The sequence below is a fragment of the Felis catus genome, chromosome C1, assembly GCF_018350175.1.
Source record: "Felis catus isolate Fca126 chromosome C1, F.catus_Fca126_mat1.0, whole genome shotgun sequence".
NCBI classification, from domain to species: Eukaryota; Metazoa; Chordata; class Mammalia; order Carnivora; family Felidae; genus Felis; species Felis catus.
Window position 1 is genome coordinate 37,292,436 of NC_058375.1, and position 26,700 is coordinate 37,319,135.

Genomic DNA, 26,700 nt, shown 5'->3' on the forward strand with positions numbered 1-26,700 from the left:
GAAGTTACTTATTAATAAATCTTAAAGTCATTTTAAAGCCAAATCTTTAATGACCTTTTTTGCAGCCAAAGACTGTAAAGCACTGATCTTGATGAGTGTTTGCACTCCATATCATTTATAAGTGTGAATCACCAACTAAGCCCCAAGGAGGAGATATCTGGGGACAGAGTGGACACTTACATCTAGTTCCTTATAAATTTTGTGTTCACAGTGTAGTTTATGGATTGGTTTGGAGTCAAAAGGAGATGAATATTTGTTATGTTTCTACTGTGAGCTAGAGACCAGGCTAGGTGCTTCATATATGTGCTTTCATTTAATCTTCACAGCAACACAGTGAGGTAGATGTTTATTATCACACTTTATCAATGAGTAAACCAAGGCTCAGGAAGATTAGGTAACTTATTCAGTTTTGACATAGGTAGTGACTGGTGACTTCAGGATCAGCATTCTCATCAGGTTTCAAACCCTGGGGTCTTCCTCACAATGTTAAATACATCCATCCCAGATTAAGCAACAAATCTCACTTCCATCAAAATATATAAACACTACTCTGATTTCCACTCTATTATGACTACATGTGTGTCATGCTCACTCCCTGATGTCTCTGTTCCTCACCTCTCCTTCCTCATCTCATCTAATAAAATGACATGAGGTTTTGTCCCCTTTCTTTCTCAAGGAAAAGGACTAGTGAGTCTAGAAGGACCCAGATGGTTCCAGCACCGTCACCTACTAACTCCTGGGTTCAATTTTAACATCTTGAAATCATATGTTGAGGTGATGGCCCATTCAGTGAACACAATGCTGGTAAGTGAAGGGACAAAAAGTTCTCTGGTGTGTTGCAGAATGTTTCCAACAGGGAATGAATTAGACATGTGTGATGGGTAGTAAAATTCAAAGGGGGATGGCTCTTAGAAATTAACCAGTGTACATTTACCAACTGAGCAATAGGTGTCCATGTAAGCCTTTGCTATCACTCTTTGTTTGGGCGACAAAAAATGATGAAGTTCTGGTCATCTAACTCAGGTATATTTTGAGACCCTATGGCAGTAAACCAAGTACCAAGTAGTGAGATTCAGATGGTCAGTGCTGTAACTGACAGGTGAGGAAATGAGGAATAGCTATAGTAGCTTCAGATTCAGAGGAGACTCATTTTTACCAGCAAATATGAGCCGGACTTGCTTATGTGGATAATACAGATGAGTGCATTCTAGGCAGAGTGAGTTAGCATAAGCAAAGGTATGGAAGTTAGAGCGAATTTGCCTGATGGTCACAAAGAACCTAGCAAAAGATAAGTGTCTACGTTAAAGCCACAGGGTGTGAGCTTCCTCTTGTAGATAGTAGTGGATCATTTGGAGCTGACTTGTGCCTTTTCAAAGGGGCAGGAGGATGTTGGCAGAGGAATATTCTTAAGGGTGGTCCTTGATTTATAAATGAGTTCCATTCTAAAACTCCACTGGTTTGTGGTATATTTTTAATTTTTAAATTGTGATTGTTTAAAAATGAGACAAGTAATTCATTAATACAAGTTTCATGATAAACACTTCAAACTCCACCAATGAAGCCAAAGTTTCCCTCCACTTTCATTCGCAAACCCATCCCTTTGCCCAGGAGAGAACCACTGTTACCAACCAATTGGCTGATTCTCACAGAAGTGGATTTAACCTGAGTTAAGGTGAAAATACCCATGGCCCACTCTTGGCAGAAAGCCTCACGTACAGGCTGGAGAGAGAAGGAGCAGTCTCCTTCCATTCTGGTGCCATGCTGCTTTGTACACAATGACAAATTAGCCAGTGGTGGTACTGAGTTTATCTCTGTTTCAGTAAACCACTTGTGTCTTCCTCGTTTCTCAGCCCCACCTGAGCCTGAGACTCCACTCATAGCTTTCCCCTCTGCTGAACTGTGCCCTAGTGCTTCCAGCTTGAGCTTCCCCTTCGCTGCCATTTCTCCTAAATTTACTTTTTTTACACAGTAAAACTTACATTATTCAAGATGAAAGCAATTGAATAAACAATGGACATTGGGATAAAAGCTTTAAAAAAAAATATCTGCCTCCAAATGTGTACCAGACCCTACCTATGGCATTAGGTGCTCAATAGGTTGATCTGACTTTAAACACTTAGATTTCTTTGTGTTTAACACAAAGAATGCTTATCATGACATATTTATTTTCAACAGGGAACATTTCAGGTAGTGTGAGCAGGTCACCTGGAGGGGAGAAGTAAATTGGGCACAAACAGCGCTTGGCAGGGGGTCAGCGGGAAGCTGCTCCTACCCATGGTTTCTCTCTGTCCCCCACTTCTGAATTGAAAAGGCTTCTTACAATGTTCCAAGTTTATTTTAAGTGTGGCTATGGTGGTTGGCAGTAGTGATGGGGTAGGGTGTCTAGCAATTTGGGGGCTGAAGATGGAGGAAGCCCTGGGGAGACCCCTTATAATTAGAGGTCTTGTATCAGAGATTGTCTGTTTTACTGGAACTCTGATCTGTTGCAAAGCAGAGTTATGGTAATGACTGAAAGGCCAAAAATACTTAACTCAGCCATTTACAAGATACCCGGCTTGCTCCGTGCTCTTTCTCACTCAGCTAGGTGCGGCTTTCCCTTCCTCATGCCAAGTAAGCACCTATTTACATATACAACCTATGGCTCCTCCTAGGTCTGGATTGTCTACCTTACAGCCTAAGGGCAGTGTCAGGGAGGAGCTTTCAGGTAAAGGCAGTTTGATGATGCTGTTGGTCTTGACCTCCTATGCCAGGGTAAGTGGGAGAAGATCTGTGGCCCCCAGGACACAATTGTGGAGGTCTTTGAGCACATCACCTTGATGACCCTGGACATACTTATGAAGTGTGTTTTGAGCCAGGAGACCAACTGCCAGACAAGCAGGTCAGTGACAGAAAAGCAAAAAGACACTTGTTCGTCATTATCTAAGTCATGCATTGACATATTGTCCCCACTTTCTCTTCTAGCACCCATGATCTTTATGTTAAAGCGACATTTGAAGCCAGCAAAATCATCTTTCACCGCTTATACAATTTCTTACATCACCTTGACATAATTTTCAAATTCAGCCCTCAGGGCCACCGCTTACAGGAGATGGTCAAAATTCTACATCAGTACACAGGTATTGCTTGTGTTTGGATTGCCTAAGTCCATACACCGTCATCATTGTACTGTGCCTGTCTAGAAGAATAGGCCTCGGTGTGAAAAAAAAAATTCTTGTTCTTAACAGAGCTTTTATATGGACAGTGCTCCTTTAGAAGAGTGTGCTAGATCCATAGTAGTAGTTCTCTACTACTTCAGAAGTTTTCTATGTATTATATCATGTTTATTATTATTTCCAATTGTTGGGGTGCCTGGGTGGCTCAGTTGGTTAAGCATCCGACTTCAGCTCAGGTCCTGATCTCATGGTTTGTGAGTTCGAGCCCCACATCGGGCTCTGTGCTGATGGCTCAGAACCTGGAGCCTGCTTCAGATTCTGTGTCTCCTTCTCTCTCTGCCCCTCCCCCAACTTGTGCTCTGTCTCTCTCTGTCTCTAAAAATAAATTAAAAAAATATTTCCAATTGTTATTAATACAAATATAACAAGGGTCATTTAATATCTCAAAGCACACAAGGACACATGGCTTTTTACACAGTGTTTGCAGTAGTCGCGAAGGAATAACAACAAACTAAAAACATTCATGCAACTTGGGAATGAATATGAGAACAGAGAGCACACGGACACGCATTCAAAAGGAGGGGGGACGGGGAGTTGTTCAGTAGGTAGAAAGTTTCAGTTACACAAAATGAACAAGTTCTAGAGATCTGCCTACAGTTAACGGTGCTGTACTGGGCATGTAAAAACTTGTTAAGTGGGTAGATCTCTGGTTAAGTGTTCTTACCACAATAAAAAAATAAAAGAAGCTCAGTTCAAAAATAGTTTTGGCAAAACATAAACATAAAAGTTGAAATAGATTAAGCTCTTTAAGCAATTCAACATTACTTTTCATCAACACCCGAATAGAGAATATTTATAAAGCAGTTAATGAATCCTTCCTCAGCTCTGACTTCGGGCAAGTTACTCACTGCTTTGTCTCAATGTCAGCTGTAAAATGGGGACAAAAAGGAACCTATCTCCCAGGTTTGTGGTGATGATTCACTATGTTAATATACATAAAGCGCTTGGGAAAGTGCCTGGTACTAAATAAATGTTAATCATAAAATACAGTTACTTTAGCAAATATATTTGCCTCAAGGAAATTTGCAAGACACACCCACACAGGCACAGGCGCAGTCAGGCACCCATAAACACACATGAATGTAGTGTATAAGGAGGACAGTCAGAAGCAGGTCAGGTTAACGATTTAAGATACAGATGGGCATTATGCAAATTATGGAAAGAGCCTAAATGTCCATCAACTGATGAATGGATAAAGAAATTGTGGTTTATATACACAATGGAGTACTACAGGGCAATGAGAAAGAACGAAATATGGCCCTTTGTAGCAACGTGGATGGAACTGGAGAGTGTGATGCTAAGTGAAATAAGCCATACAGAGAAAGACAGATACCATATGTTTTCACTCTTATGTGGATCCTGAGAAACTTAACAGAAACCCATGGGGGAAAGGAAGGAAAAAAAAAAAGAGGTCAGAGTGGGAGAGAGCCAAAGCATAAGAGACTCTGAAAAACTGAGAACAAACTGAGGGTTGATGGGGGGTGGGAGGGAGGGGAGGGTGGGTGATGGGTATTGAGGAGGGTGTCTTTTGGGATGAGCACTGGGTGTTGTATGGAAACCAATTTGACAATAAATTTCATATATTGAAAAAAAAAAAAAGATGGGCATTGTATAGCAGTAGTTCCAAACCGGTTCACATCATGGCCCACACAGAAAATGCTAATATTTGTATGGCTCACTAGAGTGAATCTGGGGCGTCTACAAAGGGTTATTGAAAGAACTCTTTACTATTTCTTTATATTACATAATTATGATGAGAAAACAAAATGCAAATATTAGGGAAAAATAAATGCTAAATTTATTCAAAATAAAACCTTTTCAAAAATTTTATATTTATTTAGTCAAATTTACCAATATTATTTGTTCCTTTTTATTTTTTATTATTTTTTAAAATGTATTTTCAAGTTAGTTAACATACAGTGTAGTCTTAGCTTCAGGATTAGAACCCAGTGATTCATCTCTTACATATGACACCCACTGCTCATCCCAAAAAGTGCCCTTCTTAATGCCTATCACCCATTTAACCCAGTCCCCCCACCCCCCTCTAGCAATCCTCAGTTTGTTCTCTGTATTTAAGAGTCTCTTATGGTTTTCCTTCCTCCTCGTTTTTATCTTATTTTCTCCTTCCCTTCCTCTATGTTCATCTGTTGAATTTCTCAAATTCCACATATGAGTAAATCTTATGGTGTCTGTCTTATTTTGCTTAGCACAACACCCTTCAGTTCCATCCATGTTGTTGCAAATGGCATGATTTCATTTCTTTTTAATTACCAAGTAATATTCCATTGTATATATACCACATCTTCTTTATCCATTTATCAGTTAATGGACATTTGAGCTCTTTCCATAATTTGGCTGTTGTTGATAGCCCTGCTATAAGCATTGGGGTGCATGTGCCCCTTTAAATCAGCATTTTTGTAACCTTTGCAGAAATTCCTAGTAGTGTGATTGCTGGGTCATAGAGTAGAGTAATTCTATTTTTAATTTTTTGAGGAAACTCCATACTGTTTTCCAGAGTGGCTGTACCAGTTTGCATTCCCACCAACAATGCAAAAGGGTTCCTCTTTCTCCACATCCCCACCAACATCTGTTGTTTCCTGTGTTGTTAATTTTAGCCATCTGACCAGTGTAAGGTGGTATTTCATTATGGTTTAGATTTGTGTTTGAGTGATGTTGAGCATCTTTTGATGTGTCTGTTTCCCACGTGGATGTCTTCTTTGGAAAAGTGTCTGTTTATGTCTTCTGTCCATTTCTCCACTGGATTATTTGTTGTTTGGGTGTTGAGTTTGGTAAGTTCTTTATAGATTTTGGATATTAATGCTTTATCCATTGGAAAAAACCCAAAGCTGGAGGCATCACAATCCCAGACTTTAACCTGTATTACAAAGCTGTAATCATCAAGATAGTATGGTATTGGTGCAAAAACACATAGATCAATGGAAGAGAATAGAGAACCTAGAAATGGACCCACAACTATATAGCCAGCTAATCTTTGACAAAGCAGGAAAGAGTATCTAATGGAATAAAGACAGTCTCTTTAGCAATTGGTGCTAGGAGAACTGGATAGCGACATGCAGAAGAGTGAACCCGGACCACTTTCTTACATCATACACAAAAATATATTCAAAATGAATGAAAGACCTAAATGTGAGACAGGAAACCATCAAAATTCTACGAGAGAAAACAGGTAATGACCTCTTTGACCTAGGCCGCAGCAACTTCTTACTTAACATGTCTCCAGAGGCAAGGGAAATAAAAGCAAAAATAAACCATTGGTGCCTTGTCAAGATAAAAAGCTTCTGCACAGCAAAGGGAACAATCAACAAAACTAAAAGGCAACTGACAGAATAGGAGAAGATATTTGCAGATGATATATCAATTATTTTTATTACATCTGGATTTTAAGTAGTAGACAGTAGCCATCCCCTATTCTAGGGTATTTCAACCCTTGCTCTAATGACATTTTGGTTTGGATAAGTCTTTGTTATGTGGGGAGGTGTCCTGTGCATTGTAGGATGTTTAGTTCCATCCCTGACATCTATCCACTCAATGCCAGTAGGACTCTGACAGTTGTGGCAACTGAAAATGTCTACACACATTGATGAATGTCCCCTGGGGTCAAAATTATCTCCATCTGAGAACCACTGCCCTATACCCAAATTGTAGAGACATTCATCCATGTTTTTCTCCTAGTGCTTGTGTGGTTTTGTTCTTGCAGTTAGATCTCTGATTCATTTAGGGTTTATTCTTATGCATGGTGCGAAGTGTTGACCTAACTTTTCCAAATGGTTATCCAGTTGTCTCATCACCATTTATTAAAAAGGTAGTATATCTATGCAATGGTATGGTACTCAGCCATAAAAAAGAATGCGATCTTGCCATTTGCAACAACATGGATGGACCTAGAGGGTATTATTATATTATGCTAAGTGAAATAAGTCAGATAGAGAAAGACAAATACCATTCAATCTCACTCATATTTTTTCATTTAAGAAACAAAATGAAGAAAGAAAAAAGAAACAACAAAAACAAATTGGTGGTGCAGAGGGCAGATGGGTAGGGGGATGAGTGAAATAAAGAGGATTAAGAGTATACTTAACATGATGAACATAGAGTAATATATAGAATTGTTGAATCATTACACTGTACACCTGAAACGAATATAATGCTGTATGTTAATTATACTTCAATTAAAATTTTAATTTAATTTAATTTAAAAGTTCCATCTGTTCCAGTAATTGAGATAACCATTTTTATATACTAAATTGACATATGTACTTGAACCTATTTTCTGGACTTTCTTTTCTGTTCCATTCATCTGTCTATTTATTCATGTACTGGAATCACACTGATTCATTTAAAGAGATTTTGTAGTATTTTTTTAATTAACAAACTATTTTTAGACAGTTTTAAGTATACAGAAAAATTAAGTAGAAAGTGTAGACAGTTCCCATATACTTTCTCACCTCCACCTTCTTACGCAGTTTCTCCTCATCACATCTTGCTTTAGTGAGATACATTTGTTACAATTGAGCCAATATTGACACATTATTAACTAAAGTCCATAGTTTACTTTAGGATTCATTATTTATATTGTACACTCTATGGGTTTTGACACATGTGTTATGATATGTATCCCCCTCTATTCCTAGTTTCCTGAGGGATTTTTTTCTTAATTGTGAATGGGTGTTAGATTGTGTTAGATCTTTTTTCTGTGTCTTTTAATATGGCCATATGATTTTTCTTCTTTAACTTATTGATGCGATAGATTACATTAATTGATTTTTTGATGTTGAACCAGATTTGCATATCTGGAATAAATCCTACTTGGTAATGGTGTATAATTCCTTTTGTGCATTGTTGGATTCTTTTTGCTAATATTTTATTGAGGATTTTAGCATTTATTTCATGAGAGATATTTGGTTTGTAGTTGTCCTTTCTTGTAATGTCTTTGTCTGGTTTGGGTATTAGGATAATGTCTGGCCTCATAAAATAGATTAGGGAATATTCCCTCTGCTATTTTCTGGAATATATTGTAAAGAATTGATGTGATTTCTTTCTCAAATGTTTGAAAGAATAAACCACTGAAATCATCTAGACCTGTTTTTGGAAGGTCATTATTATTGATTTAATTTATTTAATATATATAGGTCTATTCAGATTATCTGTTTCTCTGGATGAATGTTGATAGACGGTGTCTTTCAAGAATTTGGTCCATTTCACTTAGGTTATCAGATTTATGGGCATATATTTGTTCATAATATTCCTTTATTATCTTTTTAATGCTCATAGAATCGATAGTGATGTTCCCTTTTTATTCCTGATATTAGTAATTTTTATCTTCTCTCTTTTTTTCTTAATTAACCTGGCTAGAGATTTATCAATTTTACAGATCTTTTCAAAGAATCAACTTTTGGGTTCATTGATTTTTTTTTCCTTGGTTTCTTATTTTCAATTTCACTGCTTTCTGCTCTAATTTTTATTATTTCACTTCTTCCACTATGGATTTAATGGGTTCTCTTTACAGTTTCCTGAGGTCAAAGATTAGATTAGGATTTTAGATTTTTCTTCTTTTCTAATATATCCACTCAATGCTACAAATTTCCCTGTAAGTATTGCTTTCACTGTGTTCCACAAATTTTATTAGCTGTATTTTTAATTTTCACTTAGTTCAAAATATTTTTAAAATTTCCCTTGAGATTTCTTTGGCCCATGTGTTATTTAGAAAAGTGTGGTTTACTCTCCAACTATTTTGGAGTTTTCAAACTATCTTTCTGTTATTGATTTCTATTCCATTGTGGTCTGAGAGCATACTTTGTATGATTTATGTTCTTTTAAAGTTTGTGCTTTATGGCCCAAATGTGGTCTATTTTAGTGAATGTTCTCTGTGAGCTTGAAAAGGAGGTGTATTCTGCTGTTGTTGGATGATGTATTCTATAGGAGTCAAATAGATCCAGTTGATTGATGATATTGTTCAGTTCAACTACATCCTTGCTGGTTTTCTGCCTGCTGGATCTGTCCATTACTGACAGGGAAGTGTTGAAGTCTCCAACTATAAGAGTAGATTCATCTATTTCTCCTTGGAGTCCTGTTGTTTTTTGCCTTATATGTTTTGACACTCTGTTTTAGGTGCATTCACACAAAAGATTGTTTTATTATTGGAGAATTGACCCCCTTATCATTATATAATACCATTTTAATCCCTATTAATTTTTTCCCTACTAATTTTACTTGCTTGGAAATCTGTTCTGCTGAAATTAATATAGTTACTCCAACTTTCTCTTTGTTAGTTAGCATGGCATATCTTTCTCTACTCCTTTACTTTTAATCTATACATATCTTTATGTATTTAAAGTGGGATTCTTGTAGATGACATATAGCTTGGGTTTTTTTCATCCATTCAGAAGTCTCTGTCTTTTAGTTGTTGTATTGATACCATCGATGCTTAATGTGATTATTGATATATTTGGATTAATAGCGACCATATTTGTTACTTCTTACTGTTCATTGCCTTTTTTTGTCTTTCATTCTTTTTCTGCTTTCTCTGGTTTTAATTGAGCATTTTATATGATTCCATTTTTCTCCTCTCTTAGCATATAAATTATACCTGTTTTTACCTTTTTTTAGATGTTGCCCATGAGTTTGTTTTATATATATATATATATGTATGTATATATATACATATATATATACATGTATATATATACATACATATACATATATATATAACAACATACATATGTATATATATACACATATATATACATATATATAAAACATATATATATACATATATATGTATATACATATATACATGTACACATATATATATGTATATGTATATATATACATATATATACATATATATACATATATATAACAACATATATATATACATATATATGTGTATATATATATATATATTTGCTATCACTTTGGTAATCAGAAATTGTTATTCTATCCCAGAAAAGATAATCCAGGATAGAAAAAAATTGCTCAAGAATGAGAAGAAGTATGGTAACACTCAGAAGCGGAAGTACCAGGATTTTCTGGATATTATCCTTTCTGCCCAGGTAAGTCTCAAATGTCTGAGGCTGCTCATACAGTTAATTGTGTGGGTAGCTGGATGATTGAGGAGGAGGATAGACAAAAGCAACATTGATCAACTAAATTTAACAATACTTTTGATGGTTGGCTCCATACAGTTTGAGATCAAGACAGAAATCTATAATTCTGTCACTAGAAGGAATTAGGTAAGGCCAAATTTTTTACTAATATGACAGGATTTGGTGATTATTGCAAAGATACATGATAGTTTAGGGAAACATGGGGAAAGAGTCACAGCGTAAGCTGGTAAAATGATGATGATGAGGTGCTGGGAAGTCTGAATGAATCTGGTAGGATGATTGGAAGAACTCTTTGCAAGGTCTGCTTTCCTTGTCTAACATTGGGTCTCCTTTATGCTCTGGTCAAAGTATGGCCTCTATTATGTATTTGATGAACTAAGTTAAAATTGAAACTCTCATTTGAAACTCTAATTTATTTCCCTAAAACCATTATCTTGATTGGGGCTCCAAATATCTGTAAATTGACATTGCATAAAAATTTCTCTATAAAAATAGCTCTGTTTTACCTTTCAGGCTGAAAATGACAACAACTTCTCAGATACTGACCTACAGTCCGAGGTGAACACATTCATGTTGGCAGGGCAAGACACCATGGCAGGGGGCATTTCCTGGCTCCTCTACCACCTGGCTCTGAACCCTGAGCACCAGGAGAGATGTCGGGAGGAGATCAGGGGCATCCTGGGGGACGGGTCTTCTATCACCTGGTAAGATCTGCATTCCTAAACATTTCATCCTGGTTCCCCTCCTTCGGTTTTGCTTTATTTTTACCTGTGGTATCTTGGTGACTGTTATTGCTTTAAGATATGTGCCTGTAAAAACAGAATACACAAGCTACTATTCTGCTCTTTTTCTAAAAGAACCAAAATTATCCCTTTATCTTCTGCTAAAGAAGTTCACTCATCCACAACTTATATCTGTTTTGTTGTTTTTCTAATCAGTGGTGTGTAATGTCTCATTTCTTTCTTTCACCTAGGCTCCAGTGCACTGAAAATGGGGCTTGATCCCTAGACTTGCATTTAGAGCTTAAATGGTAGGGCTTAAGTGGGGTTCCTCTTCCGATACCTGAGTGCATATCCATATCATTTCAGCCTCATTGTAGTCATTGTCTCCCATTTCTTTGTTCACTCCTCAGGACTGGCTTTGGACTTTGAACATAGTACCAAATGATACACACTTTAGTTGAGTCTGCGGATTATGGACTTACGACATTTTAAATACTGAGGTACTTAAAAAATGTCCAAGGTTTGATTGGGCTCACACCTGGTACAGGAGACAGACCTCCATACAAATAATTGCCATATAACCTGGTAAGGGTAGCGAGAGAGAGAGATGTGCGGGTTACTACAGAGACTTAGAAGACAGGCACCTAACCTGGTATAGGGGACTCCAGAGGACTTCCTGGGAGATCTGACATGCTAGCTGCCTCTTAGGATGGGTAAGAATCAGCCAGGTAGAAAACTTCAACACCGTTGTGCAAGACTTTGAGCTTATCTTGCTGTTAATGATGCCCATGTTATGGATTTTCCCCTCAGACATAATCTCTGATAGAAAAACAAACACATGTCTCCAATATAAACCACATTCTTTACCCTAGTTAGATATTTCACTTATCCTTGTTTTGCTGGTCAAAAGGACAGAAAGATAGAAATACTAAGGGCCACATGACCTCATGACTACGGGGAAAACACCGTATTTCAAATGCAAAGGTCAGCTCAGAACATTTGTAAGGGACAATTTGAATTTATATAGATGTAGTAGAGGTCTTACTTTTTATAAGGAAATAATATTTCCTACCATAAATTAAAGGTTTAATTTGTATAGCACAAAATATAATATTGATTAATCATTTTTTACTCATGCATTAACATTAATCGGATAACCTGTTTAGGGTGGATATATATGTATATATATATATATATCCAACCCAAATATTCACCTTCCTTATTCTTGTTTGGCCTATGTGAAATGTGAAAACAATAAAGAAATTTTTGCCAGGTGAGAAGAAAAAGTCCAAAAGATCTGTTAACTTTCATTTTAATGAGAGAAATGAAAATAATTTTATAAACAATATGTTTTTATTCCATAGTATGACCTTATACTTACATTTAGTGAAATTTTTCCATAGCATTCTGGAAATTTATAGTTCTTTTAGACAGATAGTAAAACCACACTGCAAAGAGCAATTTCCAAAAAAGCTGGGAAGTTATTCAATGTCTCCATTTGGCTCCTCATCAGCCATTTCTGCATTGGGTTAAAATTCCTCTCTTCTTCTTGCACCAGGGCGAAGATGGACAACATTGTGTTTCTTAAATATGCAAAGTGCCAGACTAAGCAGAATTACTCTTTTTATTCTGGGCTTGAGGAGGAAAGAGTTCAAAATTAAAATTTCACGGGGCACCTGGGTGGCTCAGTCGGCTGGGCATCCAACTTCGGCCCAGGTCACAATCTCATGGTTTTGTGGGTTCCAGCCCCACTTCGGGCTCTGTGCTGACAGCTCAGAGCCTGGAGCCTACTTTGAATTCTGTGTCCCCCTCTCTCTCTGCCCCTTCCTTACTCACACTCTGTCTCTCTCTGTCTCTCAAAAATAAGTAAACATTGAAAAAACTTTTAACAAAAAAATTAAAATTTCACACCACCGAATGGCCAAAGCCTGCATTCAAAATAAGTAATCAGAAAAGCAAACAGAAATACAATAAAACAAATAGACTGAATATATGCAGTCATTTTATGACTAGCTGACTATCTAGGATGCAAGTAAAAAACTTTATTCTTCTCCCTCTGATACTTGTATAGGGCAAGTTCTTTTCATCTCCAGAGTGAAATCTTACCCGGATCTCAGAGAGTTCCCATCCATTTAATTCACAAGAGCAGTCTCATTCAGTAATTAAGCTGTCTGGTCCAATGGAATAATACAAAGTGTAAATTCGCATCCACTGGGACCATCTCCCTCCATCCCAGATCAGCATTTCTTTGGGTCTGGAAGCCAGTGGTGACTGAGGGGGTTGTGGTTGACTTCTTACTGACCAGTTCCTCCCCTACCCAGTAGCTGCTGCTTCTGGCCTTTCCATAACTGGTCCCAGGAGGAAGTGAGGATAAGGAGAAAGGGGTGGTAATATGGTGATCTTGCCCTCTAAGCTTAGTAGCTATTCAGTGCTTCCTTTATTCTCAGTGGGTGCATCTCTAGGTTTTTTGGAGATTCCCTCGCTGTAGCTTTGCCATGGTGATTCATGGGGCAAGGAAATTCTTGTCCTCAGAGCTCCTTTCAAGCTGGCTCCAGAGCTCTCCCTCTTGCCAGTTCATTGGCCCACAGAACACAATGGACCACTCCTAACTTGTCCCTGTTGCCCTCCCCTCACTCCCTGCCTGTTCGGAGTCACAGCCTTTCCTATCAGCCCTGTTTCCCAAACTCCAGGGAGCACATTTCAGGTCATCTCAGTGACCCCAGAGGGCTTCTTTGCCTAACATGGTTTGGGGGCACTCCTCCATTCTCCACAGTACTCTGGCATTCCAACAATTCTCCTTAAAGGGTTTTTTTTTTTTTTCCTATCAAAACTCTTCTTTTAGTCCTTAGTCATTCCTTACACATTCTTGAGCTAAGTGTTGCAAAACTGGTTTCAGAAACTCCCCTAGCAAATCCTTTACTGGTAGATTAGCATCTTGCTTTATCATGAAGATATCTGGCACTTTTTTGGTCCCTCTTTCTCTGGAACCTCAGCTGATCCCGAGGCAGAAAGAGTCTCAACATTCTGTTACATAAACCAACTGCAAAATAACTTTGACCTAGAGATGGTATTTACCAAGAATAAACACCAAAGAGGAAAAGAACATCAATATTTATAAACTGGATATGGAGTCTGATTTCCCTACCCTCCTTCCTTGTCCTCACAGGGACCAGCTGGGTGAGATGTCATACACTACAATGTGCATCAAGGAGTCACTCCGACTGGCCCCTCCAGTCCCATCCATTTCCAGAGAGCTCAGCAAGCCCATTACCTTCCCAGATGGACGCTCCTTGCCTGCAGGTCTTTGTATTCTTTTCCTAAGCAGTTCTTAGAGACCATGGGATCCTGGGTGACAAAGTGACAATGACAAAGACTGGCTTGTTTCTCAACTGTTAGAGTCAAAATACAATCCTAAGGACGTCTAGCTTAGGGTTGGGTGCCTATTAAGAATTCAGTGGGAAATTCCTTGATCAAATGTGGCTTCCAGACTTTCTCAAAGGTATATAACTATTTGAAGCAAAGCTCTGTGCCCAGAACCTGGATTACCAGAATCCCAACCCAGGGTTTCTTTCTTTGGAGGACATTGTTCCTAAGATTATCCTTATTTGGCTTAGTTTGAGACCCAGGTGAGACTTCGTGGGAAATGAGCATCATCCTCTTTATCTAGATGACCCCGTGGGTCTTTGGCTTCATCATCATAATAATGTCACTCTTGTAAGTGTACAGCACTTAATAGTTTACATAGAGCCTCCAAACACATTATCTCATTTTTCCCCTTGGAAATGATCTTAGCAGACATTTATATGGTGCTTCTCAGTTTACAAAGCACTTTCAAATACTTTTGGTGTAGCCAAAAACCCACCAGAGACCCCAAAGTGCAGATGAGCAGAACTAAAATGATCTTAGCAGACATTTATATGGTGCTTCTCAGTTTACAAAGCACTTTCAAATACTTTTGGTGTAGCCAAAAACCCACCAGAGACCCCAAAGTGCAGATGAGCAGAACTAAAACTCACACAGAGTCCCAACGCCTGGAGCCCTGTGCTCTTCAGAGCACAGGTTTCCAAGCATGGCAGGTGAGAGGCAGAGGGGTGTCATGTGAGACACCCTTCACTTATCTGCTTCAGAGTTCTGTGAATTCTTGCCCTTAGATACAAGCTGATAAGACTGCTTGTAGCAAACACCAACAGCCTGTCACTTACTGTGACTTTGTGGACAGATCCAGAATTAATTTACCAGAATTTTTATGGTAATCAAATAATCCTCAAAATCTCTCTCCCCTGTGTTTTTTTTTAAGCCCCAAACCACATGGATATTTGCTAAAATTTCCTCCCTTCCACTTATGAACAGAACCAGCAGAAACTTGTCACTGGACCTGCATGATGGAATTGTGATTCTGTTCTTTTGTACCCAAACTGTGCTGTATAGTCCACTAACAGATATCATTTTGACATGATACCAATAGCTCCTTAAGATAGAAGCATGTATTAAATAAGTCATTGCTTTGAAATCTAAGGTGTCACCCAGGCCTCATCTTCCCATGGGTCCTTGACTGCTGGCATCAGCTACAGTGAACAGAACTCTGCCAAGAGCTAGCTCTTTCCCTTCAAGAAGAAAAGTCTTATTGAAGAATGGTGTAACAGTAGCCCACAACTTGCTGTATCTTCTGCAATCTTTTTTATTTCTTTCTTTTCACAGGAATAACCGTGGTTCTCAGTATTTGGGGCCTTCATCATAACCCTGCCATCTGGGAAAACCCAAAGGTACGACTGTCTTGCACATAAATCCTTCAAAGAACTAATGCTGTGTAGCTCACTTTTTGTTAGCTATGCATGGAAGTGGCAAATGACTCAAGGCAAACAAAATAAACTTAAAGACCGAAAATGTTCAACCTTTCCCCAAAGGAAAGCTGTCTGTCCCCTTCCCCTATTCCTACTTTATGTTCGCTTTGCATGAACATATGGATATAATGCCACACAATCCGTTTGAAATTGCCCACAGTCTATACCACAGCTGTTTACTTAGCAAGCTCTATCAAGAACTCACCTAGAGAAGCGGCAAGATGGCGGCTTAGGAGGACGCTGGGCTCACCGCGCGTCCTGCTGATCACTTAGATTTTACCTACACCTGCCTAAATAACCCAGAAAACCACCAGAGGATTAGCAGAACGGAGTCGCCGGAGCCAAGCGCAGACGAGAGGCCCACGGAAGAGGGTAGGAAGGGCTGCGAGGCGGTGCGCGCTCCACGGACTGGCGGGAGGGAGCCGGGGCGGAGGGGCGGCTCGTCGGCCAAGCAGAGCCCCCGAATCTGGCTGGCAAAAGCAGAGGGGCCTGACGGACTGTGTTCCCACAACAAGTGCGACTTAGCGTCTGGGAGGTCATAAGTTAACAGCTCTGCTCGGAAAGCGGGAAGGCTGGAGGACAAAGGGAGGGAGAGCTGCTGAGCCCCCTGACGACAGAGCTCAGCTTGGTGGGGAACAAAGGCGCTCGCCAGCGCCATCTCCCCCGCCCATCCCCCAGCCAAAATCCCAAAGAGAACCAGTTCCTGCCAGGGAACTTGCTCGCTCCGCGCAAACACCCAACTCTGTGCTTCTGCGGAGCCAAACCTCCGGCAGCGGATCTGACTCCCTCCCGCTGCCACAGGGCCCCTCCTGAAGAGGATCACCTAAGGAGAAGCGATCTAAGCCTGCCCCTCCTGCCCCCGTGCACCTTGCCTACCCACCCCAGCTAATATGCCAGATCCCCAGCATCACAAGCCTGGCAGTGTGCAAGTAGCCCAGACGGGCCACACCACCCCACAGTGAATCCCGCCCCTAGGAGAGGGGAAGAGAAGGCACACACCAGTCTGACTGTGGCCCCAGCGGTGGGCTGGGGGCAGACATCAGGTCTGACTGCGGCCCCGCCCACCAACTCCAGTTATACACCACAACACAGGGGAAGGGCCCTGCAGGTCCTCACCACGCCAGGGACTATCCAAAATGACCAAGCGGAAGAATTCCCCTCAGAAGAATCTCCAGGAAATAACAACAGCTAATGAGCTGATCAAAAAGGATTTAAATAATATCACAGAAAGTGAATTTAGAATAATAGTCATAAAATTAATCGCTGGGCTTGAAAACAGTATACAGGACAGCAGAGAATCTCTTGCTACAGAGATCAAGGGACTAAGGAACAGTCACGAGGAGCTGAAAAACGCTTTAAACGAAATGCATAACAAAATGGAAACCACCACAGCTCGGCTTGAAGAGGCAGAGGAGAGAATAGGTGAACTAGAAGATAAAGTTATGGAAAAAGAGGAAGCTGAGAAAAAGAGAGATAAAAAAATCCAGGAGTATGAGGGGAAAATTAGAGAACTAAGTGATACACTAAAAAGAAATAATATACGCATAATTGGTATCCCAGAGGAGGAAGAGAGAGGGAAATGTGCTGAAGGGGTACTTGAAGAAATCATAGCTGAGAACTTCCCTGAACTGGGGAAGGAAAAAGGCATTGAAATCCAAGAGGCACAGAGAACTCCCTTCAGACGTAACTTGAATCGATCTTCTGCATGACATATCATAGTGAAACTGGCAAAATACAAGGATAAAGAGAAAATTCTGAAAGCAGCAAGGGGTAAACATGCCCTCACATATAAAGGGAGACCTATAAGACTCGTGACTGATCTCTCTTTTGAAACTTGGCAGGCCAGAAAGAATTGGCACGAGATTTTCAGGGTGCTAGACAGAAAAAATATGCAGCCGAGAATCCTTTACCCAGCAAGTCTGTTATTTAGAATAGAAGGAGAGATAAAGGTTTTCCCAAACAAACAAAAACTGAAGGAATTCGTCACCACTAAACCAGCCCTACAAGAGATCCTAAGGGGGACCCTGTGAGACAAAGTCCCAGAGACATCACTGCAAGCATAAAACATACAGACATCACAATGACTCTCAACCCGTATCTTTCTATAATAACACTGAATGTAAATGGATTAAATGCACCAACCAAAAGACATAGGGTATCAGAATGGATAAAAAAACAAGACCCATCTATTTGCTGTCTACAATAGACTCATTTTAGACCTGAGGACACCTTTAGATTGAGAGTGAGGGGATGGAGAACTATTTATCATGCGACTGGAAGCCAAAAGAAAGCTGGAGTAGCCATACTTATATCAGACAAACTAGACTTTAAATTAAAGGCTGTAACAAGAGATGAAGAAGGACATTATATAATAGTTACAGGGTCTATCCATCAGGAAGAGCTAACAATTATAAATGTCTATGCGCCGAATACTCGAGCCCCCAAATATATAAAACAATTACTCATAAACATAAGCAACCTTATTGATAAGAATGTGGTAATTGCAGGGGACTTTAACACCCCACTTACAGAAATGGACAGATCATCTAGACACACGGTCAATAAAGAAACAAGGGCCCTGAATGAGACATTGGATCAGATGGACTTGACAGATATATTTAGAACGCTGCATCCCAAAGCAACAGAATATACTTTCTTCTCGAGTGCACATGGAACATTCTCCAAGATAGATCATATACTGGGTCACAAAACAGCCCTTCATAAGTTTACAAGAATTGAAATTATACCATGCATACTTTCAGACCACAATGCTATGAAGCTTGAAATCAACCACAGAAAAAAGTCTGGAAAACCTCCAAAGGCATGGAGGTTAAAGAACACCCTACTAACGAATGAGTGGGTCAACCAGGCAATTAGAGAAGAAATTAAAAAATATATGGAAACAAACGAAAATGAAAATACAACAATCCAAACGCTTTGGGACGCAGCGAAGGCAGTACTGAGAGGAAAATACATTGCAATCCAGGCCTATCTCAAGAAACAAGAAAAATCCCAAATACAAAATCTAACAGCACACCTAAAGGAAATAGAAGCAGAACAGCAAAGGCAGCCTAAACCCAGCAGAAGAAGAGAAATAATAAAGATCAGAGCAGAAATTAACAATATAGAATCTAAAAAAACTGTAGAGCAGATCAACGAAACCAAGAGTTGGTGTTTTGAAAAAATAAACAAAATTGACAAGCCTCTAGCCAGGCTTCTCAAAAAGAAAAGGGAAATGACCCAAATAGATAAAATCATGAATGAAAATGGAATTATTACAACCAATCCCTCAGAGATACAAACAATTATCAGGGAATACTATGAAAAATTATATGCCAACAAATTGGACAACCTGGAAGAAATGGACAAATTCCTGAACACCCACACTCTTCCAAAACTCAATCAGGAGGAAATAGAAAGCTTGAACAGACCGATAACCAGCGAAGAAATTGAATCGGTTATCAAAAATCTCCCAACAAATAAGAGTCCAGGACCAGATGGCTTCCCAGGGGAGTTCTACCAGACGTTTAAAGCAGAGATAATACCTATCCTTCTCAAGCTATTCCAAGAAATAGAAAGGGAAGGAAAACTTCCAGACTCATTCTATGAAGCCAGTATTACTTTGATTCCTAAACCAGACAGAGACCCAGTAAAAAAAGAGAACTACAGGCCAATATCCCTGATGAATATGGATGCAAAAATTCTCAATAAGATACTAGCAAATCGAATTCAACGGCATATAAAAAGAATTATTCACCATGATCAAGTGAGATTCATTCCTGGGATGCAGGGCTGGTTCAACATTCGCAAATCAATCAATGTGATACATCACATTAACAAAAAAAAAGAGAAGAACCATATGATCCTGTCAATCGATGCAGAAAAGGCATTTGACAAAATCCAGCACCCTTTCTTAATAAAAACCCTTGAGAAAGTCGGGATAGAAGGAACATACTTAAAGATCATAAAAAGCCATTTATGAAAAGCCCACAGCTAACATCATCCTCAACGGGGAAAAACTGAGAGCTTTTTCCGAGATCAGGAACACGACAAGGATGCCCACTCTCACCGCTGCTGTTTAACATAGTGCTGGAAGTTCTAGCATCAGCAATCAGACAACAAAAGGAAATCAAAGGCATCAAAATTGGCAAAGACGAAGTCAAGCTTTCGCTTTTTACAGATGACATGATATTATACATGGAAAATCCGATAGACTCCACCAAAAGTCTACTAGAACTGATACATGAATTCAGCAAAGTTGCAGGATACAAAATCAATGTACAAAAATCAGTTGCATTCTTATACACTAACAATGAAGCAACAGAAAGACAAATAAAGAAACTGATCCCATTCACAATTGCACCAAGAAGCATAAAATACCTAGGAATAAATCTAACCAAAGATGTAAAGGATCTGTATGCTGAAAACTATAGAAAGCTTATGAAGGAAATTGAAGAAGATTTAAAGAAATGGAAAGACATTCCCTGCTCATGGATTGGAAAAATAAATATTGTCAAAATGTCAATACTACCCAAAGCTATCTACACATTCAATGCAATCCCAATCAAAATTGCACCAGCATTCTTCTCGAAACTAGAACAAGCAATCCTAAAATTCATATGGAACCACAAAAGGCCCCGAATAGCCAAAGGAATTTTGAAGAAGAAGACCAAAGCAGGAGGCATCACAATCCCAGACTTTAGCCTCTACTACAAAGCTGTCATCATCAAGACAGCATGGTATTGGCACAGAAACAGACACATAGACCAATGGAATAGAATAGAAACCCCAGAACTAGACCCACAAACGTATGGCCAACTCATCTTTGACAAAGCAGGAAAGAACATCCAATGGAAAAAAGACAGCCTCTTTAACAAATGGTGCTGGGAGAACTGGACAGCAACATGCAGAAGGTTGAAACTAGACCACTTTCTCACACCATTCACAAAAATAAACTCCAAATGGATAAAGGACCTAAATGTGAGACAGGAAACCATCAAAACCTTAGAGGATAAAGCAGGAAAAGACCTCTCTGACCTCAGCCGTAGCAATCTCTTACTCGACACATCCCCAAAGGCAAGGGAATTAAAAGCAAAAGTGAATTACTGGGACCTTATGAAGATAAAAAGCTTCTGCACAGCAAAGGAAACAACCAACAAAACTAAAAGGCAACCAACGGAATGGGAAAAGATATTCGCAAATGACATATCGGACAAAGGGCTAGTATCCAAAATCTATAAAGAGCTCACCAAACTCCACACCCGAAAAACAAATAACCCAGTGAAGAAATGGGCAGAAAACATGAATAGACACTTCTCTAAAGAAGACATCCGGATGGCCAACAGGCACATGAAAAGATGTTCAGCGTCGCTCCTTATCAGGGAAATACAAATCAAAACCACACTCAGGTATCACCTCACGCCAGTCAGAGTGGCCAAAATGAACAAATCAGGAGACTCTAGATGCTGGAGAGGATGTGGAGAAACGGGAACCCTCTTGCACTGTTGGTGGGAATGCAAATTGGTGCAGCCGCTCTGGAAAGCAGTGTGGAGGTTCCTCAGAAAATTAAAAATAGACCTACCCTATGACCCAGCAATAGCACTGCTAGGAATTTATCCAAGGGATACAGGAGTACTGATGCATAGGGCCACTTGTACCCCAATGTTCATAGCAGCACTCTCAACAATAGCCAAATTATGGAAAGAGCCTAAATGTCCATCAACTGATGAATGGATAAAGAAATTGTGGTTTATATACACAATGGAATATTACGTGGCAATGAGAAAAAATGAAATATGGCCTTTTGTAGCAACGTGGATGGAACTGGAGAGTGTGATGCTAAGTGAAATAAGCCATACAGAGAAAGACAGATACCATATGGTTTCACTCTTATGTGGACCCTGAGAAATTAACAGGAACCCATGGGGGAGGGGAAGGAAAAAAAAAAAAAACAGGTTAGAGTGGGAGAGAGCCAAAGCATAAGAGACTCTTAAAAACTGAGAACAAACTGAGGGTTGATGGGGGGTGGGAGGGAGGAGAGGGTGGGTGATGGGTATTGAGGAGGGCACCTTTTGGGATGAGCACTGGGTGTTGTATGGAAACTAATTTGTCAATAAATTTCATATATTAAAAAAAAAAAAAAAAAAAAGAACTCACCTAGACGCCTGCAGGAGTATAGACTACTCATGCAGTCATGCAGGCAACTCAGACTCTTTTTGGCTGGATGTAACAATCAGGATTCTGGCAGAAACCCAATGACACACTCAACTTGAGCACTTGGAGGAGAGTTTTATAAAGCAACTATTTACAAAGGTATGGGTAGGCTTTAGAAAAACAGAATGGAGCAAATAACTGCTGAAGTGCTTACCACATCTGGGCCAGGCAGGAAAGAGGGTTACAAAGCCTGGAGAGAGATTATTGTGCTGGGAAGGGTCCTGGGCAGGAGTTGGACCTTCAGTGGAGTGTGCAGCCAGCCAGAGGCAGCCTGGTAGGGTGGGGCCCAGGGAATAAATAACCCAAAAGCTCTCTCTGCCCACCCTCCAGATCGCCAATCAATGTCTTTTATCCGCCAACCTCAAAAGAAACCATGTGGGTCAGCTTCTTGGAGCCCAGAGCAGGGCAGGAAAGGGAGGAGAGACTGCACGCAGAGGCAAAAAGAAGACATATAGCTTACCTGAGCGCTTGATTCAACGTTCTTAAACTCTCAACACTCACAACACCTACAGATACTTTCACATAAGTGGCTAGGATTTAAGATCTCTTATGTGTAATGGGAGGTGGACTACATGTCTCAGTAATCATTGATCACATAAGCACTTTGGCTTGACTTCTAAGTGGGCGCATTCTTTTTTTTTAATGTTCAAATCCGTTTTGAGTATAGTTGACATACAATGTTACATTAGTTTCAGGTGCACAACTTGGTGATTTGACAAGTTTATACATTATGCTGCATTCCCCACAAGTGTAGCTACCGTCTGTCCCATTACATCGCTATTACAGTATTATTGACCATGTTCCTTATGCTATGTCTTTTATTCCTGTGACTTACTCATTTTGTAACTGGAAGCCTGTACCTCCCCTCTCCTCTTCACCCATTTTGTCCAAACTTCCCCCACAACCATCAGTTTGTTCTCTGTATTTTTGGTCTAATTCTGCTTTTTGTTTGTTTATGCACTTGTTTTTCGTTGTTGTTGTTTTTTTTTTAGATTCCACCCATGAATGGAATAATATAGTATTTATCTTTCTCAGTCTGACTTATTTTACTTAGCATACTGCCCTCTAGGTATATCCATGTTGTCTCAAATGGCATAATCTCATCCTTTTTATGGCCATGTAATATTCCATCCCATCCACCACATCCTCTTTATACATTCATTTGTGGATGGACACTTAGGCTGCTTCCATATCTTAACTATTGTAAATAATGCTGCCGTATTGCACATAGCAGATGCATATATCTTTTCAAATTAGTGTTTTCATTTTCTTTGGGTAAATTAGGTTGGGACATTCTTACTTCCAGAATGAAAATAATATTACACCCTAGTGTTTCTGCTTTCTCCTTATGTGTCTGGGTAGCAGATTTGTCAATGAAGAGGCCAGACAAGGGCTGCACCTCTTGAATTGCACTGTCCAGTGTGGTAGCTACTAGTCACATGTGGTTACTGGGCATTTGAAATGTAGCTAATGGGAAATGAGATGTGATGGAAATGTGTACCCAGTGTGTATCACTGGATTTTGAAGACATAGTACAAAAATGTGAAATATTTCCTTAATAATTATTTATATTGAGTACATGTTGGAATGATAATATTTTCTGCAAAATAAATTCTATTGTTAAAATTACTTTCACCTTTTAAAAAAGTGACTACAAGAATGTTTGAAATTACATATGTGGGGGTGCCTAGGTGGCTCAGTCAGTTAAGCGTCTGACTCTTGATCTCGGCTCAGGTCTTGATTTCAGGGTCATGAGTTCGAGCCCTGCATTGGGCTCCATGCTGGGTGTGAAGCCTGCTTAAAAAAAGAAGAAGAAAAGAAATTACATATGTAGCTCATTATAGATTTCTGTTGATCAGTGCTAAGCAGTAGCTTAAAAAATGTGCTAATGGTGTTTTGGGGATGGTGGTGGGGTTGCCTTGTCATTTCAGGTCTTTGACCCCTCGCGATTCTCTCAGGAAAATTCTGATCAGAGACACCCCCACTCCTTCTTACCATTCTCAGCCGGACCAAGGTGAGGACAATTTGAAGTTGTTGAAAATGGACAGAAGTGTTTTATTTGGAAACAGCATTCTTCCTTTGGTATCTCAGGTGTATATATTCTTCCACGGAACCCCATCTTCTCACCAGATTATGAGGTAGATATTGGTACCTATTTGAGCCCCTGAAAAGACGAGTTAGTTTCACAAAAGACAAAGCCCTTCTCTATCACATCTTATACAGCCATGCCTCAGAAAGCTCTCCCACAATGCAAACTTGCTCATCAGCCATGCAGCCCACCCCTGACACAGGAGAAACAATTCTTCTTTTTTCTTAATTTCAAATTTATTGAGATATAGCTGACATGTGAAATTGTAAGATATTTAAAATGTGTATCATGGTGATTTGATATCTGTACAGATCATGAAAGGACTCTTCCCCATCTAGTTATTACCACATCCTCCATCTCACAAATTTATCTCTTTGTGTGTGTGTGCGTGTGTGCATGCGCACGCGCACGTGAGGACATTTAAATTCTGCTTTATTAGCAAATGTCAATGACACAATACTCTGTTATCCACTATAGTCACCCAGTTTGACATTTATATCCTCACGGGAGAAACAATTCTATAAGCAATTCCAAGTGCCACCTTGTTTAGGGCAGGCATCACATTGCAGCCTCCCGGTTCACATTCTTATAGGGAACAATAGACATTCAAAAGTTTCTGTGGCATATGGTGTGTAAATGCAGCTTTACTGTGACTATCAGATTCATTATGCTAGCATCTTATGCAAGAGTCAGAAAAAAACTACCATTTCTTCAAGTATCTCTTTCCCTCTGTGTCTGCAGGAACTGTATCGGGCAGCAGTTTGCCATGATTGAGTTAAAGGTGGCCATTGCCTTGATCCTGCTCCGCTTCAAGGTGTCTCCAGATCCCACCAGACCTCTTGTCTTCTTGCCCCAGATTGTCCTCAAACCCAAGAATGGGGTCTACTTGCACCTGAAGAAACTCCCCTAATGTTACAGCCCAGGGTACAACGATTTTATATATATATATATATATATATATATATATATATATATATATATATATGTATGTATAATTTTAAAGTTAAATTACAGGACCACCTGGGTGCTCAGTCAGTTGAGCGTCGAACTCTTGATTTTGTCTCAGGGCTTGATCTCACCATTCATGAGTTTGAGTCCCGGGTCAGGCTCCACTTCCATGCTAACAGTATGGAGCTTCTCTCTCTCTCTCTCTCTCTCTCTCTCTCTCTCTCTCTCTCTCTCTGCCTCTCTCTCTGTCTCTCTCAAAATAAATAAACATTTAAAAAAATAAAGTTAAATTACAGCTAATGGGCAAAAAAAATGGTAAAGAATCAAGGTACAGTGGGAGGGTTAGGGGTAGGTGTGATGGGGGTCTCTGTGTAACTGCACATTATCCAAAGGTGCACAGGTGATACCCTGTGTCACTTAGATCTGTTTCGGTATGATTTGGGGAGATTTTCCAGTCATTACTGTTTGATTCTGTCTTCTATTAATGCTGTATACCAAGAATTTTGCTAGGTGACTTCCATATGTTTTCTGCTTTTTAGAAATAGTTTTTGGAATTTCACAAGTAATAAGTGAATAAATGCTCACAGTAAAAGATTTCCAACACTAGAAAAGCATGTAAAGTAAAAAGTAAAAATCCCACTTCACATACGCTACACGTCTCTGCCCTGACCCACGCCCTGACACATCTCCTACACGTTTTCCTAAAAACAGAATAGTTTGGTGTGCATTCTTTCAAAGTTTTTCCTATACATTTCATATATGTATGTATACATTTCATACATATGTAAGTATGCATTCTTATAGATGGAATCATATCCATATTATTCTTGTTTTTTTCACTTAATAAAAAATACATCTTATTCCTAATCAATGGATTCATAATATTTTATAACATGGATATACTATAACTTATTAAACTATTTTCTTATTATTGGATATTTACACTATTTATAGTTTTAAAAACATGCTTATTGGCCATTTGTGATTATCTTTGTTTTGTTGTCTGTGATTCATACATCATCTATGCTTATTTTCCAATGGAGTTGTTTGTCTTTTTCTTACTGATTCGTATGAGTTCTTTAATATTGTGGATAATAGCCCTTGATTGTAACTTTTCTTTATAATTTTCCCCATTCTTGCATTTTTATAGGAATACATTTATGGTGTCTTTTATCATACAGAAATTCAAAATTTTCATGAATTAAGATAAATAAACTTTTCTTTTTGGTTTCTGGGATTTGAATCTTAGATAAGAAAACCTTCATTTGGAATATTATCAAGATAGTCTACAGAGAAAGACAGATACCATATGTGGTTTTCATTCTTATGTGGATCCTGAGAAACTTAACAAAAGACCATGGGGGAGGGGGAGGGAAAGGAAAAAAAAAGTTAGGGAGGGAGGCAAACCATAAAAGACTTAAAAACTGAGAACAAACTGAGGGTTGATGGGGGGTGGGAGGGAGGGGAAAGTGGGTGATGGGCACTGAGGAGGGCACCTGTTGGGATGAGCACTGGGTGTTGTATGGAAACCAATTTGACAATAAGTTT

The 26,700-nt window shown here is 39.3% G+C and overlaps 1 protein-coding gene across 2 annotated transcripts in view; it reads left to right on the forward strand.

Moving 5' to 3' along the window:
* Nucleotides 1-26,389, forward strand: part of CYP4X1 (cytochrome P450 family 4 subfamily X member 1) — a 66,717-nt gene extending 40,328 nt beyond the window's left edge. For both annotated transcript variants that reach the window (XM_023258651.2, XM_023258650.2), the window contains exons 4-12: nt 677-804; nt 2,751-2,878; nt 2,962-3,116; nt 10,179-10,285; nt 10,853-11,043; nt 14,228-14,361; nt 15,760-15,824; nt 24,047-24,129; nt 24,946-26,389. In XM_023258651.2, coding sequence (XP_023114419.1) covers nt 677-804; nt 2,751-2,878; nt 2,962-3,116; nt 10,179-10,285; nt 10,853-11,043; nt 14,228-14,361; nt 15,760-15,824; nt 24,047-24,129; nt 24,946-25,114 — 1,160 coding nt within the window. In that variant the 3' untranslated portion in view covers nt 25,115-26,389. The remainder of the gene's footprint in view (nt 1-676; nt 805-2,750; nt 2,879-2,961; nt 3,117-10,178; nt 10,286-10,852; nt 11,044-14,227; nt 14,362-15,759; nt 15,825-24,046; nt 24,130-24,945) is intronic.
* Nucleotides 26,390-26,700: the final 311 nt, after the last annotated feature.